Here is a 14122-nt window from a genome sequence, read left to right as displayed (position 1 = left end):
TATTATTATTACTGACGCCTCCTGTGACAAAAGGCAACAGAGTACGACACAAGTCCGAACACCCTACCTCAGCATGAAGTAGTAGGGGATGATGCCCCAGCCCAGCAGGGGAAAGTAGAGGACGAAGAGGCGAACAAAGTACAACGTCACCATCAACAGATCCTGAAACATCAAACAACAACTACAGTGAGAAGAAGAAGAAGAACTACAAGTACAACAATAACAATAATAATACTAATAACGGTATTTATATAGCGCTGCATCTTGTGCAGAGACAAATCAAACAACAACTACAGTGAGAAGAAGAAGAACAACAACAACAACAACAACAATAATAATCGTATTTATATAACACTGAATCTTGTGCAGAGACAAATTAAACAACAACAACAACAATAAAAATACTATCAACAATGATACTTATACTACTACTACTACAGATAATAATTAGTAATAGTTGGGTTTTTATTTTATTGTTATCATAAATATACTACTAATAATGATGATAATACTAATGATGCTAATAACAGTACTACTAATAATTAATATTTGATTTTTTTTTTTTTACTATTGCCATAAAATTACTAATGATACTACAACTACTACTACTAATAACAACAATAATACTAATAATAATTAGTATTCATGTGGGTTTTTTTAATTTTTACTATTATCATTAAAATACTAATGATAATGATGATAATGCTAATAATACTAAGTACTACAAATAATAGTATTAGTTGGTTGTTGTTGGTTTTTTTTGGTTTTTTTTTTTTTAACTATTATCATAAAAATACTATTACTACTACTTCTAACAATTAGTATTAGTTTGTTTGGTTTTTTTTTTACTACGATCATAAAACTACCAATGATCATGATGATAATACTAATACTACCATCCATGATTATCCAAAGCTTCCTAGTGTATTGGTGACAGAAACATGATTTACCATCCATAGCTTCCTTGTGAATATATGACAGACATACGTCTTATCGTACACAGCTTCCTTGTGTATATATAACCTTGTGAATATGCGACAGAAATGCAGTCTATCATACACAGCTTCCTTGTAAATATGTGACAAATACGACTTATCATACACAGTTTCCTTGTGTATATATAACCTTGTCAATATGAGACAGAAGCGCGATTTATTGTACATAGCTTCCATGTGTATATATGACAGAAACACGACTTATCATACACAACTTCCTTGTGAATATGTGCCAGAAACATGACCAATAGTACACAGCTTCCTTGTGTATATATGACAGAAACAAGACTTATCGTACACAGCTTCCTTGTGAATATGTGACAGAAACAAGACTTATCGTACACAGCTTCCTTGTGTATATATGACAGAAACACGACTTATCGTACACAGCTTCCTTGTGTATATATGACAGAAACATGACTTACTGTCCACAGCTTCCTTGTGTATATGTGTCGGAACAGCATGAACTGGAAGTACACAGGGAACAGAAGAGGTGGGCCAACTGAAACACATCAGCTCTTTCTGAACACACTATCAATATAAGTCAGAGTATGTGTGGCATGTGCATATCTGTACATATGAAAGGGCATGTATGTATCGGTCCCTGTATATATCTGGGCATGTGCATATTTGTGTGCATATATACATCTGGTCATATATATGTATCTGTGGATGTATACATCGGGTCATGTCTGCACCTGTGCATGTGTATCTGTGCATGTATACATTGGTCATGTATATATCTGTGTATGTATATCTGTGCATGTATACATCAGGTCATGTATGTATCTGTGTATACAGTATATCTGAGCATGTATACATTGGTCATGTATGCATCTGCGGATGCATCTGGAAATGTACTTACCTGGGCATTTGTATATATACCTGAATGTATGTTTGTTTGTTTTAACCTAGGTATTATCATAACTGAATACAAAAAAACAAACAAAAAAACAAAACAAAAAAAAAACCCTTAAATGACCCAAGACAGAAATTTCTGCCCAAAATCATTGCGGGAATTTTCCTATCCTACAATCATTTGATTCATTTGAAACTGCCATACTCGAAAGCGAGTTCATTTTCCTTTCAGAAAAGAACAGAATATATATACTTTCTTTTAGTAGTTTGCATGCTAGAATTTTCTTTATAATCACCACCAAATTAACACTTGCCAAACAGTTGTTGCTGAACATAAAATAGTATCAGCAGCTCAAGGAGGCCTGTTCAAATCCATATATGCTACACCACAAAACAGGCTTGGCATTGAAAGGGTTTAAAATATATATCAAATTAAAGAATCAATCAAGTGAAAGCATGACTACTTACTGACGAACCAGTAGTGCTGCTGCCAGTTGTAGGGCATGCTGCTCTTCTGGGTCTGTGCAATCTGAACAAAATAAAGAAGTTTGAAGGCTGTATCAAACTTATAAAATAAATAAATAAATGTTCCTCATTCATGATTTCTTCTGGGTTAAGGGTGGGCATTTTTCTGATCTCCCTGGCCAATAGATGTGCAGGCCTGCTATCTAAGCCCCATATGTGTGTGTGTGTGTGTGTGTGTGTGTGTGTGTTTGTGTGTGTGTGTGTACATGTGTGTGTGTGTGTGTGTGTGTGTGTGTATGTGTGTGTGTATATACATGTGTGTGTGCGTGTGTGTGTATGTGTGTGTGTATATATACGTGTGTGTGTGTGTGTGTGTGTGTGTGTGTGTGTGTGTGTGCATGCATAATATCAAAAGGGCACACTAAAGATCTCATAATCCATGTCAGCGTTCAGTGAGATATGGAAACATGATGAAAAATGGTCATGCACTTTGTGTGTGTGTGCATGCAGAAGATCATAATCCATGTCAGGGAAAGCAGTTTTATTTGTTTTTCCTATTTTTCCTATCAAAGCGGATTTTTCTACAGAATTTTGCCAGGCGCAACCCTTTCGTTCACGTGGGTTCTTTTACAAGCGCTAAGTGCATGCTGCACACGGGACCTCGGTTTATCGTCTCCTCCGAATGACTAGCGTCCAGACCACCACTCAAGGTCTAGTGGAGGGGGAGAAACATCAGCGGCTGAAATACAGAGTGGTGACTGACGTTCTGACCCGGTGACATCCCTGTCTGATCTCTCCGTAATGTGACAGCCCTTCCCTGATCAGCATACTTGTCAGGAGCAGTCACGAAGGTTAACGTTCATCACACAAACACACACACATAACACACACACACACACACAAACACCGACGCGTCACATACACCCACACACACACAGCACACAAACACACACACATAACACACACACACACAAACACCGATGCGTCACATACACTCACACACACAGCACACAAACACACACACAGCATACAAACACACAAAAAATAACACACACACACACACAAACACCGACACGTCACATACACCCACACACACAGCACACAAACAGCACACAAACACACACACACACAAACACCGACGCATCACATACACCCACACACACAGCACACAAACACACACACAAACACACACACATAACACACACACACACACAAACACCGACACGTCACATACACCCACACACACAGCACACAAACACACACACAGCACACAAACACACACACATAACACACACACACACACACAAACACGTCACATACACCCACACACACACAGCACACAAACACACACAGAGCACACAAACACACACACATAACACACACACACACACACAAACACCGACACGTCACATACACCCACACAAACACACACACAGCACACAAACACACACACACACAGACAACCAAAAACAGGGTTATAAAACTGACTCACTCTGCGTACACAAGCGAGTCGAAAACGACTGACACACAGAAATTCTGACCTTCACCGGCATCTGTTTCCCAATCACAAACAGCTTCTCCACTCTCACATCAGGGTCCTTGTCCATCTAGATGGGAGAAACACACAATACAACACTGTGTACAGCTCTCTTCCAGCCACCTCCATCAGTTTTCACACAATACAACACTGTGTGTCAGTACAGCTCTCTTCCAGCCACCTCCATCAGTTTTCACACAATACAACACTGTGTGTCAGTACAGCTCTCTTCCAGCCACCTCCATCAGTTTTCACACAATACAACACTGTGTGTCAGTACAGCTCTCTTCTGGCCACCTCCGTCAGTTTTCACACAATACAACACTGTGTGTCAGTACAGCTCTCTTCCAGCCACCTCCGTCAGTTTTCACACAATACAACACTGTGTGTCAGGACAGCTCTCTTCCAGCCACCCCCATCACTTTTCACAAGTCAGATTGCTGATTTACAGAAGCATTAACTCACTCAGTACGGCCAGCCCTCTCTTCTCCTCTACACAGACCCCTCGGATGTCCAGTGGGTGTCTCAATGACCCAGCCTTTAGCTTCTGTCGTCAGAATTGTGGTATTCTTTGTCAACATTCACCTCTTCAGTAAAAGAGCCTTCCGCTTGCAATATTTTGATGATGGTAATTGGGGTGAAACGGTGTTAACATCGTCTCTTTCGCCGTTCGTATGGAGAGAGTTAAGCACACACCAGAGATGACTATGAAAGATCCTCAGCATAAAGTGGCAAGACAGAGTCTCCAACCTCCAGGTCCTAGAGAGGAGCGGCCTGCCCAGCATCGAAAGCCTGCTGATTAGTGCCAGCTACGCTGGACAGGACATGTCCACATGACAGACAGCAGGATCCCGAAGATCCCAAAGTATGGCCAGCTGAAGGAAGGCCAACGTGAACTTGGAAGACCCTGCAAGCGCTTCAAGGATACCTTGAAGACAAACCTCAAAGCCTGTGACATAGACACTGCTTCCTAGAAAACTGATGCCCTTGACTGCTCTCGCTGGAGGATGCTGTGCTCTAGTGGCATAAAGACGTTTGAAAACAAGATAACTCTGGCCATTAAGGAGAAGCGTGAGCGAAGGAAGCAGGGCTTAACTTCTGGAGACGTTTTCCCTTGCAACACCTGTGGGAAATGCTGCACATCCAGAATCAGCCTCTTCTCCCATATGAGGACACACATCCGTCAGACTGACGGGAGACTCCATCATCAAGCACGCACACACACAAAAATTTCTTTGTTATTCCTTGTTTCTTTCTTTACCCGTTTTATTCATGTGCACGTGCACACACACACGCACACATGCACAAACACACTCACACACACGCGTGTACACACACACACACACAGACAACTGACACCAGGACGCACTCTCACTTTGCTTTACATGCGAGTCAAACACAGGTTGAGTTCAGTTCAGTTAACTCAAAGAGGCGTCGGTCACTGCCTTCAGACAAATCCACTTGTGCTACACCACATCTAAGCAGATGCCTGACCAGCAGAGTAACCAAACTTGCCTAGTCAGGCCTTGAGGGAAAATGCAATAAAATAAGAAATAAATCATTAAAAAAAACCCAAATAAAAACATAAAAAAATGAAGAATGAATATGAATAAATATGTAAATAATAAAAAAAATATATATACAAAGAAATAAACAAAAGGAAAGAAAAGAAAATGATACTAGGTCTGCACTAGTGGGTCACGGTAAAGTATGTGTAGTGAAATACTAGTATCAATAATAATAATGATGATGATGATAATATAAATCCATAAATGAATAAACAAAACAAACACAGCAGGAGGAAAACAACAAACAACAAACAAAAATGCAGCACCCACCACAGTGGGCTTAGCATGAAAAGAAAACAACACTAGTATCACTAATAATAATAATGGTAATCATGATAATATAAACACATAAATAAACAAACAAACGCAGCAGGAAACCAACCACAAAATCAAACAAACAAACAAACAGAAATAAATGCGATACCCACCACATTGGGCTTAGCATGGTGCTGGAAATGCATGTGGTTCCACCAGTGCGGTGAGGCGCCCTGAAAACCACACAGCCAGACTTGGATGATTCATTCACTTAACTCAATCGAGTCGCAGACATGACTATGCGTCACGCACCCAGAAATCGCACGATTTTTCATATTTTGGAAAAAAAATCAGCAAAAATCAGCCCAGACACTCAGACAGACAAATTAGTGACCAAATCAAAGTGCAAGATGTAAGGTTTATAAATATTCTGAACTCTTCTATGTGGATGCAGATGTAACTATTCAACAGTCAACACAAAAGGGTATCTGAACAGTACCAAGAAACACAGATTTCGTGATGTCAGTCGCCGCACAATTCTAGTCACTATTCTATCATTAATTACATGCTGAGCTCCTTGGTATCCATTTGAAATACTAAACAAGAGAGGCAAGGCCTTCAAGATTCACTTGTGATACACTTAAAAAAAAAAATCTAATCGTTAAAATGTGTTCTGTATTTGTTATTATAAAGCTTCGGGTTAAAAGAAAAAGAAAAAAGAAGGAAAAAAAAATCCTAACGGCAGATTCGAACCCCGCGTGTTTGGGTGCGAAGAAACTGTCTTACCCATTACACTATTGTGGCTCCTTAACTGACGTTCAAAAACATAACACTTAAACATACTTTTTTAAAGGGCGATAAATCGATTGCGGCATTCACAGTGAGAACGCTGTTTAAATAATATTATTCTGGTGTATCTTGGGCATTAAAAAAATCTTTAAGGGCAATTAAAAATTCTTTTTAAGGTAAAGGAGACGTGGCTATCGCTGCAATCACACTGCAACATTTAGCCGTTTTCTCTGGATCTAGATAGATGTCCAAGTTTAGTTACACCCGGTTGACACGGTCGATTCAATTTCTCTTTTATGTTCATTCTAGTTTTATAGTTTTTAAGTTGATATGAAAATTGAGGATTTTGTTGAACTAATAACATGCAGAGCCAAGTACAAGTACTTCTAAACGTCGTATGAAGTGAAAAGGACTTCATTTTGAGAAAAGTCAAGACTGGAAATTTTTGCGTTTCATCAATTCAAGGGTATGAACTCTCATGGTTTATTATTTTAAACTGTGAATTCCGACTGACTCTATGGATATTTTTATGGCAGCTTGGGGCATAATCCAGTAAGTGATGAGGTGTTCACAAATCTTTCTCTGAATAAATATTTAACGGTCTCCTTCTCCAACTTTCCATCACATGTTATCATGTATTGAATATAGGATTGAACAGGCAGGTCAACAACTTGAAACAAAGTGGCGTCATTCGCATTTGCAAAGAATATGAGCACATGCTTTGAATATGTATAAATATGTGTACACAAATGATTTTTGCCCATGACCTTCAGAGATTTAAAAAATATAAATATAACAGTAAATTCAGTTTGCATACAATTTGGCTTCTTTTTTAATTTTTTTGTGCCCATCCCAGAGGTGCAATATTGTTTTAAACAAGATGACTGGAAAGAACTGAATTTTTCCTATTTTTTTGCCAAATTTGGTGTCAACTGACAAAGTATTTGCAGAGAAAATGTCAATGTTTAAGTTTACCACGGACACACACACATACAGAGACAACCGAACACCGGGTTAAAACATAGACTCACTTTGTTTACACAAGTGAGTCAAAAACCACACACACAACAAAAACTTCTTCTACTTTGTTTGTCAGAGCCTTGTTCTAACACTAATTTATCATTTTTTTGCAGTCTAAAACATCAGTTCAATGAATTAGCCGCCATTGTACTGAAATCAAGTCTAAATTTAGTTCTTCTTTAAAACAAACTCCCACACACAAACAGTCTGTGTTGGACACAAGTCAATGGAGGGAAATCCATTCAAAAACATCAAACTGTCATTTTCAAACATACGTTACTTGCCCTCAAAATGTTACTATCTCATTAAAAATTGCGAGATTCTTTCGTCTGCACGAAAGCAGAGCAGCTTCGACACTGAAGTTGTTCTCTGCATCTATTAACGCAGAACAGCCCACACGAACAAGGGGCGATGACAGATTTTGCAAATGTCACCACAACTGTCAGCATCTATACAACTGCCTTAATAGCTCAATAACTTACAGAAACTAAGACAACACTGTCTCTCTGAACTTCAGAAGCTGTAAACAGATACCATGCCAGGGGTTATGACCAATACCATCATCATCAGAGGATGCCATCAATAAACAGAACCCTAGTTTGAGAGTCGCAGTCCCTCACAAAAGACTAAGCTATAAACAAATTCCCCACTGCAGAGGAGACAGAAACCATTGATCATACAGCTCTCACACTGCTGTTGGCTCAAAACTTATGTCAGTCTCTGATAAGTGATCTTCTTCTTCTGCGTTTGTGGGCTTCAACTCCCACGTTCACTCGTATATACGCGAGTGGGCTTTTTACATGTATGACCGTTTTTACCCCGCCATGTAGGCAGCCATACTCTGCTTTCGGGGGTGTGCATGCTGGGTATGTTCTTGTTTCCATAACCCACCGAACGCTGACATGGATTACAGGATCTTTAACGTGCGTATTTGCTCTTATGCTTGCGTATACACCCGAAGGGGGTTCAGGCACTGGCAGGTCTGCACATATGTTGACCTGGGAGATCGTAAAAATCTCCACCCTTTACCCACCAGGCGCTGTCACCGTGATTCGAACCCGGGACCCTCAGATCGAAAGTCCAACGCTTTAACCATTCGGCTATGGCGCCCGTCAAGATAAGTGATATAAGCCGAGAATTGAACCCGGTGACCCACCTTTATAAAGCCCATGGTGAAGTAGTGGAGAATATGGTCCAGGTTGCTCTTGTTTTTGAACACCGACAGGTGGCCAAAGTCGTGCTGCAACCAGCCTGTCTGAGCCTGCCGTCAACACAGTCAGTGACGTGAACCTCTTTTTTCAATTCCCATCAACTTTCAGAAAAGACAATGAAAACGGTTAACTTTTATGTATGTTGACATATTCATTAGTGAAAGGTAAAATTGAGAGCATGCATGGTGCATGAATGTGAATGTGTGTGTGTTTGTGAAGGCGTAGGTATGCGTAGAGTTGTGTGTAGGGTGGTGTGTACGGGTGTGTGTAGGGGTGTGAATAGGATGTGTGTAGGGCTGTATGTTAGTGTGCGTAGGGGTGTTTGGTGTGTGTGTATAGTGTGAGTAGGGGTGTGTAAAGGGGTGTGTGTTTTAGTGTGTAGGGGTATATATAGGGTGTGTGTATGGGTGTATGTCAGGGTGTGTAGGGGGTGAGTAGGGGAGGGGAGTGGTAGGTGTGTTTACATGTGTATGGGTGTAGATGTGAATGTCTGTTCGTAGGCACAAATGATTGACTGAGTGAGTGAGTGAGTATACATCTGTGTGTGTGTGTGTGTGTGTGTGTGTGTGTGTGTGTGTGTGTGTGTGTGTGTGTGCTTGTGTGTGTGTGTGTGTGTGTGTGTGTGTGTGTGTGTGTGTGCTTGTGTGTGTGTGCGTGTGTGAATATGTTAATATATTAATTATATGTATATATACATATATGTGTTAATCAAAACTAAATATAATCATCATATGTATGAGGTAAAATAGGGTTGCACCTTTTAGGTAAAAAAAAAAATTAAAAGAGCATTGTTTCTTTTAATTCACAGCAGTGGAAAGTCTTTTTGTTTAACAGAGTTGGTCAATGTAAATGATACACATGTGTTTTCTTTGCCTTCCTTTTATACACATGATCACACATTTGAATGCGTGCAATTTTATGTGTCCCTATATGTGACTGTATATATCACAAGCTTCTTGTGAGGGTCGCCAGTGTGAGCTTCAATCTCAATACTATTATTTATATGACAAAAAAAAAAAACAAAAAAAAAACCACACACATACATACATACTATAGCGTTATCATGGATTTGTTACATACAATAGGGTTTAAGTATCTCTCCAAATCCAGAATAAACATCACAACATCCCACACAAACATCCCACACATACAAGCACACAAAACACAAATGTGCACACACACACACACACAGATACAGACACTGACACACCGCACTTACTCACTCCCCCCACCCTCCTCACACAATCTCCAACATCACCCCACCCCTCAGACACACACACACACACACACACATCTTACAACCTGGTTGGGGCGACACACACGCTCACCCTAGTTCACCAATGCTAAAAGTCAAAGTATCACCTCCCACAGAGCCTACAACCACCACTTCCTCCCCCTATTTCTTCACCACCACCCCCAGCAGACTGCCAGGGACAACTGTTGTTGTTTTTGTTGACGCTGTTCATTTCCTGTTGTTTTTGTTTTTCCCTTCTCTCTTGTACTTGTTTGTACGGACAATCAGTGGAGTCAGGTAAAACATCTAAGCTGCACGATTACAAGGAATCAATGTGAGAATGAATTATTTTTCTTGCTCTGCCTATGTTATTTTGATGTCAGCTAAGTGTTACTATAATTATGGAATCAACAAGTGAAAGGATACTCATTGCTCTGCACTGTATTATTATTTTCTTGCAAACTACGCACTGACTTCCTCTTCTTGTTCGTGGGCTGCAACTCCCACGTTCACTCGTATGTAAATGAGTGGGTTTTTTTTGTGTATGACCGTTTTCTAAGCATTATAAAATACCACGCGGATCAATTCTCGAATGAATACCCATTGTTCTACCCGTACCATTCTGACGTGGATTAATTGACATTCACAGCAATAATAATAATAATAATACTCTAGTAAGTTCCCAATGTACAAAATCATTCTGTTATCTGTCTGTAAACCTTTGTCTTAATTTGAAATAAAAAAAGTTGACACACACACACAAAAAAAAAAAGAAAAAAAGAAAAGAAAAAAAATCACAGATCAATGCATGAATGAATACCCATCATTTTTCCTGTACCACTTTGACAGGGATTGATTAAACATTCACAGCAACAATTATCACATTGTGACTTCCTAATGTACAAAACCATATCAGTATCTTTAATTAAACCACACCCACACGCCCACCCCAACACACACACCCCACTATACATACACACACACACACACACACACACAAAATCCCTCCTTCCTCTTTAAAAAAAAAAAATTTTTTTTTAACTTTTTAAATTTTTTTTCCAAAAACATGTATACAATACAGAGAATAGTATGAAACAAACAATATAAAATGAACAGTAGCATCTTCCACTACAGACAGAGAGATAAAAGAAAACAAAACAAAACAGACTAAACAAGGCAAAACAAATCTGTAACAACAACATCAACAACAACAACAACAAAAAAGGTTTGTCCAATCATTCAATCAATCAATGTTTACACATTAATGATTGTAGTAATCATGATGATTTAAGATGACATTAATAATAAATAGCCTGGACCAGTTGTAAAATAGCAACAGCATCAATTATGTCAACTATTACAGTAATGGTATCTAGGGTAAGGCAAAAGCGAGTGGTGGCATTATAATATCATAATAATAAGGAGCATGAGTAAACCACTTCTACATTATCCCTCCTTCCTCTTACCTGCACAGTGGTGGTGCAGAGAAGGGAGATCAGCCAGGGGATCCAGCCCGTGCCAAACTGTCGCATCACCAGGTAACCCGCCGCCTCAAAGGCCAGAATGTGGGCCAGGTGAACGAAGAAGAAGAAGTAGCTGGGACTGAACAGACCCTGCAACATCCGCCGCGGCCACAAGCCAGGGTCAGCGATGAAGATGAACGTGGAACAAGCTCCCTGATAACCTCTGTCATTCTGATTCCCTCGCATCTTTTAAATCTTGTCTCAAAACTCACCTTTTCCCTCAGCAATAAGTTCAATTGTGGCAGGTCCACTTCCTTTGCGTTAGCTGTGCTTGACTATGTGTGTATACATATGTATGTGTACATAACTACATGCACGTATATGAATGTGTATTGTGTGTGCGTGCCTATGTGTGCGTATGTGTTAGGGTAGCTGTTAGATACACATGTATGTTAAAATGTATGTATGCAGCGTGTGTGTGTGTGTGTGTGTGTGTGTGTGTGTGTGTGTGCGTGTGCGTAGTCACATTTTGGTGTGTGTATGTAACATAGATATGATGTTTTATGTTAACAAAAGCGTTTCTGTAAAGCACCTAGAGCAGATTTCTGTATAGTGTGCTATATAAGTATCCATTCATTATTATTATTATTAAGATGATGCTGTCTTGTATTGTCTTACTCTTTTTTGTCACAACAGGTAATTTCTCTGTGTGAAATTCAGGATGCTCTCCTCAGGGAGAGCGCGTCGCCACGCTTGACAGTGCCACCCATTTTCTTTGTATTTTTTCCTGCCTGCAATTTTATTTGTTTCCCTATCGAAGTAGATTTTTCTACAGATTTTTGCCAGGGACAACCCTTTATACAGATACTTATATACTGGCTATCCTCGGTCTGAGGCCAAGTGCTAAGCACTTTACAAACATGGAGTCATTTGCACTACAGGCTGCCTATCTGGGTAGAGCCAACTGAGGGCTTGCCATTGGGTGCTAATCTATCCCGCTATGTAGGCAGCCGTACTCCGTTTTTGGGGGGGTGTGCATGCTGGGTATGTTCCGGTTTCCACAACCCACCAAACACTGACATGGATTACAGGATCTTTAACGTGCGCATCTGATCTTCTGTGTGTGTATATACACACAAAGGGGGTTCAGGCACTAGCATATCTGCACATACGTTGACCTGGGAGATCAGAAAAATCTCCACCTTTAACCCACCAGATCTGACAAGAGGTAAAACTCCAGAAACTTGGGCGAGAATCCAGCCCTCTACCCATCTGACCACTGTACCAATCAGTCGGAACAGTCGCCAACAGTACTGACTAATTCAACCCTGGGAACTTCGCAGCCTCGGCAGGCTACAAGGAGCATAGTGATGTGGGGAAAAAACACAAAGAAAATATACTATTTCCCCTCAAAATTACATGAGGACACACCCGGAAATACTGCAAGATTTAAGGCCAAACTATATCTCTCTTTTTTTTTTTTTTTTGTCTACTAGGTGTATCATCACTTGTGGATCACAAAAAAAAGTGTTCTTAGATTTCTGTGAATACCAGTTACCATGGAAACAAATCAAAATGGTCGCCAACAATGTATCAAAGAAATCGGGTTTGTGGTCTATGTGGTGCATGCAGACACTTTTTGTTATGTGGACTTGATACACAATGACATTATCTTCATTTTCACGTGAAATTGTGTTGATTCTTCAATTATTGTACTTTTTATGAATTTTTGGGTATTGCGAAATCCTCAAAATTTACAATGGGTAAAAAGATTGGAACTGCAATGAATTAAAACCCAGAGAATGCACATGCACACACACACAAATTTGCAGTCACACACACATATACACACAATCCACCCCACCCCTTCCCTCCACACCCCCCCCCACCCCTCCTCCCCCGAACACACACACACATAGAACTCCAAATAAACAAGTGTACACGACAAGCGAGCAATCTCACCATTTTGTCAGCTGTTTCACGGAGGTTTCTGAAATCGGAATCAATGGAGGATGCCTGTTGCTCCTCTCCCACCACAGACCCAATGTGTATGGGCTTCAGGTATTTCTTCACCGCATCCAGGTCATTGTGGAACGCACGGAAAGCATCCTGAAGACGACAAAGTGTTCATCAACATCATCCTTGGCCACGAGAGTCTGTGTTCCTGCCTTCTATTCATCACTATGTTAGATTGTTACAGTCTTTTTATTTATTTATTTATTTATTTTTTTTATAATGGTGGTTGGTTGATGAGAATACTGATTTTTCTGCATTATGTTTCATAGAGCTGGGCTAGTTCACGTTTGGAAGTGATGTGTTATATTTATATGCTACATTATGGTGTTTCTAATACATTATGTTCACATACCCCTTCATAAGGTATAGACAATAAAGTTTGTGTATTGTATTGTATTGTATTGTATTGTAAGGGGCCTTGGCCTATACTGGAATAAAACATCTTGAATCTTGTCTTTTATCACAAAAAAGAAAAAAAAAAATGTTGCCGTTTTTCGTCACTATGGTTGTTTTTTTGTGGGTTTGCTTTAAAAAAAAAAAAAATTCTTTCACCACCATAGGCAACCTTAGTCCACTGGACAGTGCACTGCCATCGGCGACCAAAGTGGACATCGAGGGGTCATGTTAAATCAACTTAAAAGGACCGTTTTTGACTCACCTGTGTAAACAAAGTGAGTCTATGTTTTAACCCGGTGTTCGGTTGTGTGTGTG

At 39.9% G+C, this 14122-nt stretch overlaps 1 protein-coding gene across 1 annotated transcript in view; it reads right to left on the bottom strand.

Annotated features, from left to right (window-relative positions):
• Positions 1-14122, bottom strand: part of LOC143292326 (acyl-CoA 6-desaturase-like) — a 36631-nt gene that overhangs the window by 11868 nt on the left and 10641 nt on the right. Inside the window, exons 4-11 of the mRNA XM_076602516.1 lie at positions 13358-13504; positions 11399-11545; positions 8644-8748; positions 5852-5911; positions 3860-3925; positions 2322-2382; positions 1421-1497; positions 68-162 (exon numbers count right to left, since the gene is read on the bottom strand). Coding sequence (XP_076458631.1) covers positions 68-162; positions 1421-1497; positions 2322-2382; positions 3860-3925; positions 5852-5911; positions 8644-8748; positions 11399-11545; positions 13358-13504 — 758 coding nt within the window. The remainder of the gene's footprint in view (positions 1-67; positions 163-1420; positions 1498-2321; positions 2383-3859; positions 3926-5851; positions 5912-8643; positions 8749-11398; positions 11546-13357; positions 13505-14122) is intronic.

Source organism: Babylonia areolata, chromosome 18 (assembly GCF_041734735.1).
Source record: "Babylonia areolata isolate BAREFJ2019XMU chromosome 18, ASM4173473v1, whole genome shotgun sequence".
In the NCBI taxonomy this organism is placed as follows: domain Eukaryota; kingdom Metazoa; phylum Mollusca; class Gastropoda; order Neogastropoda; family Buccinidae; genus Babylonia; species Babylonia areolata.
This window is presented reverse-complemented; position numbering and strand designations above follow the sequence as displayed.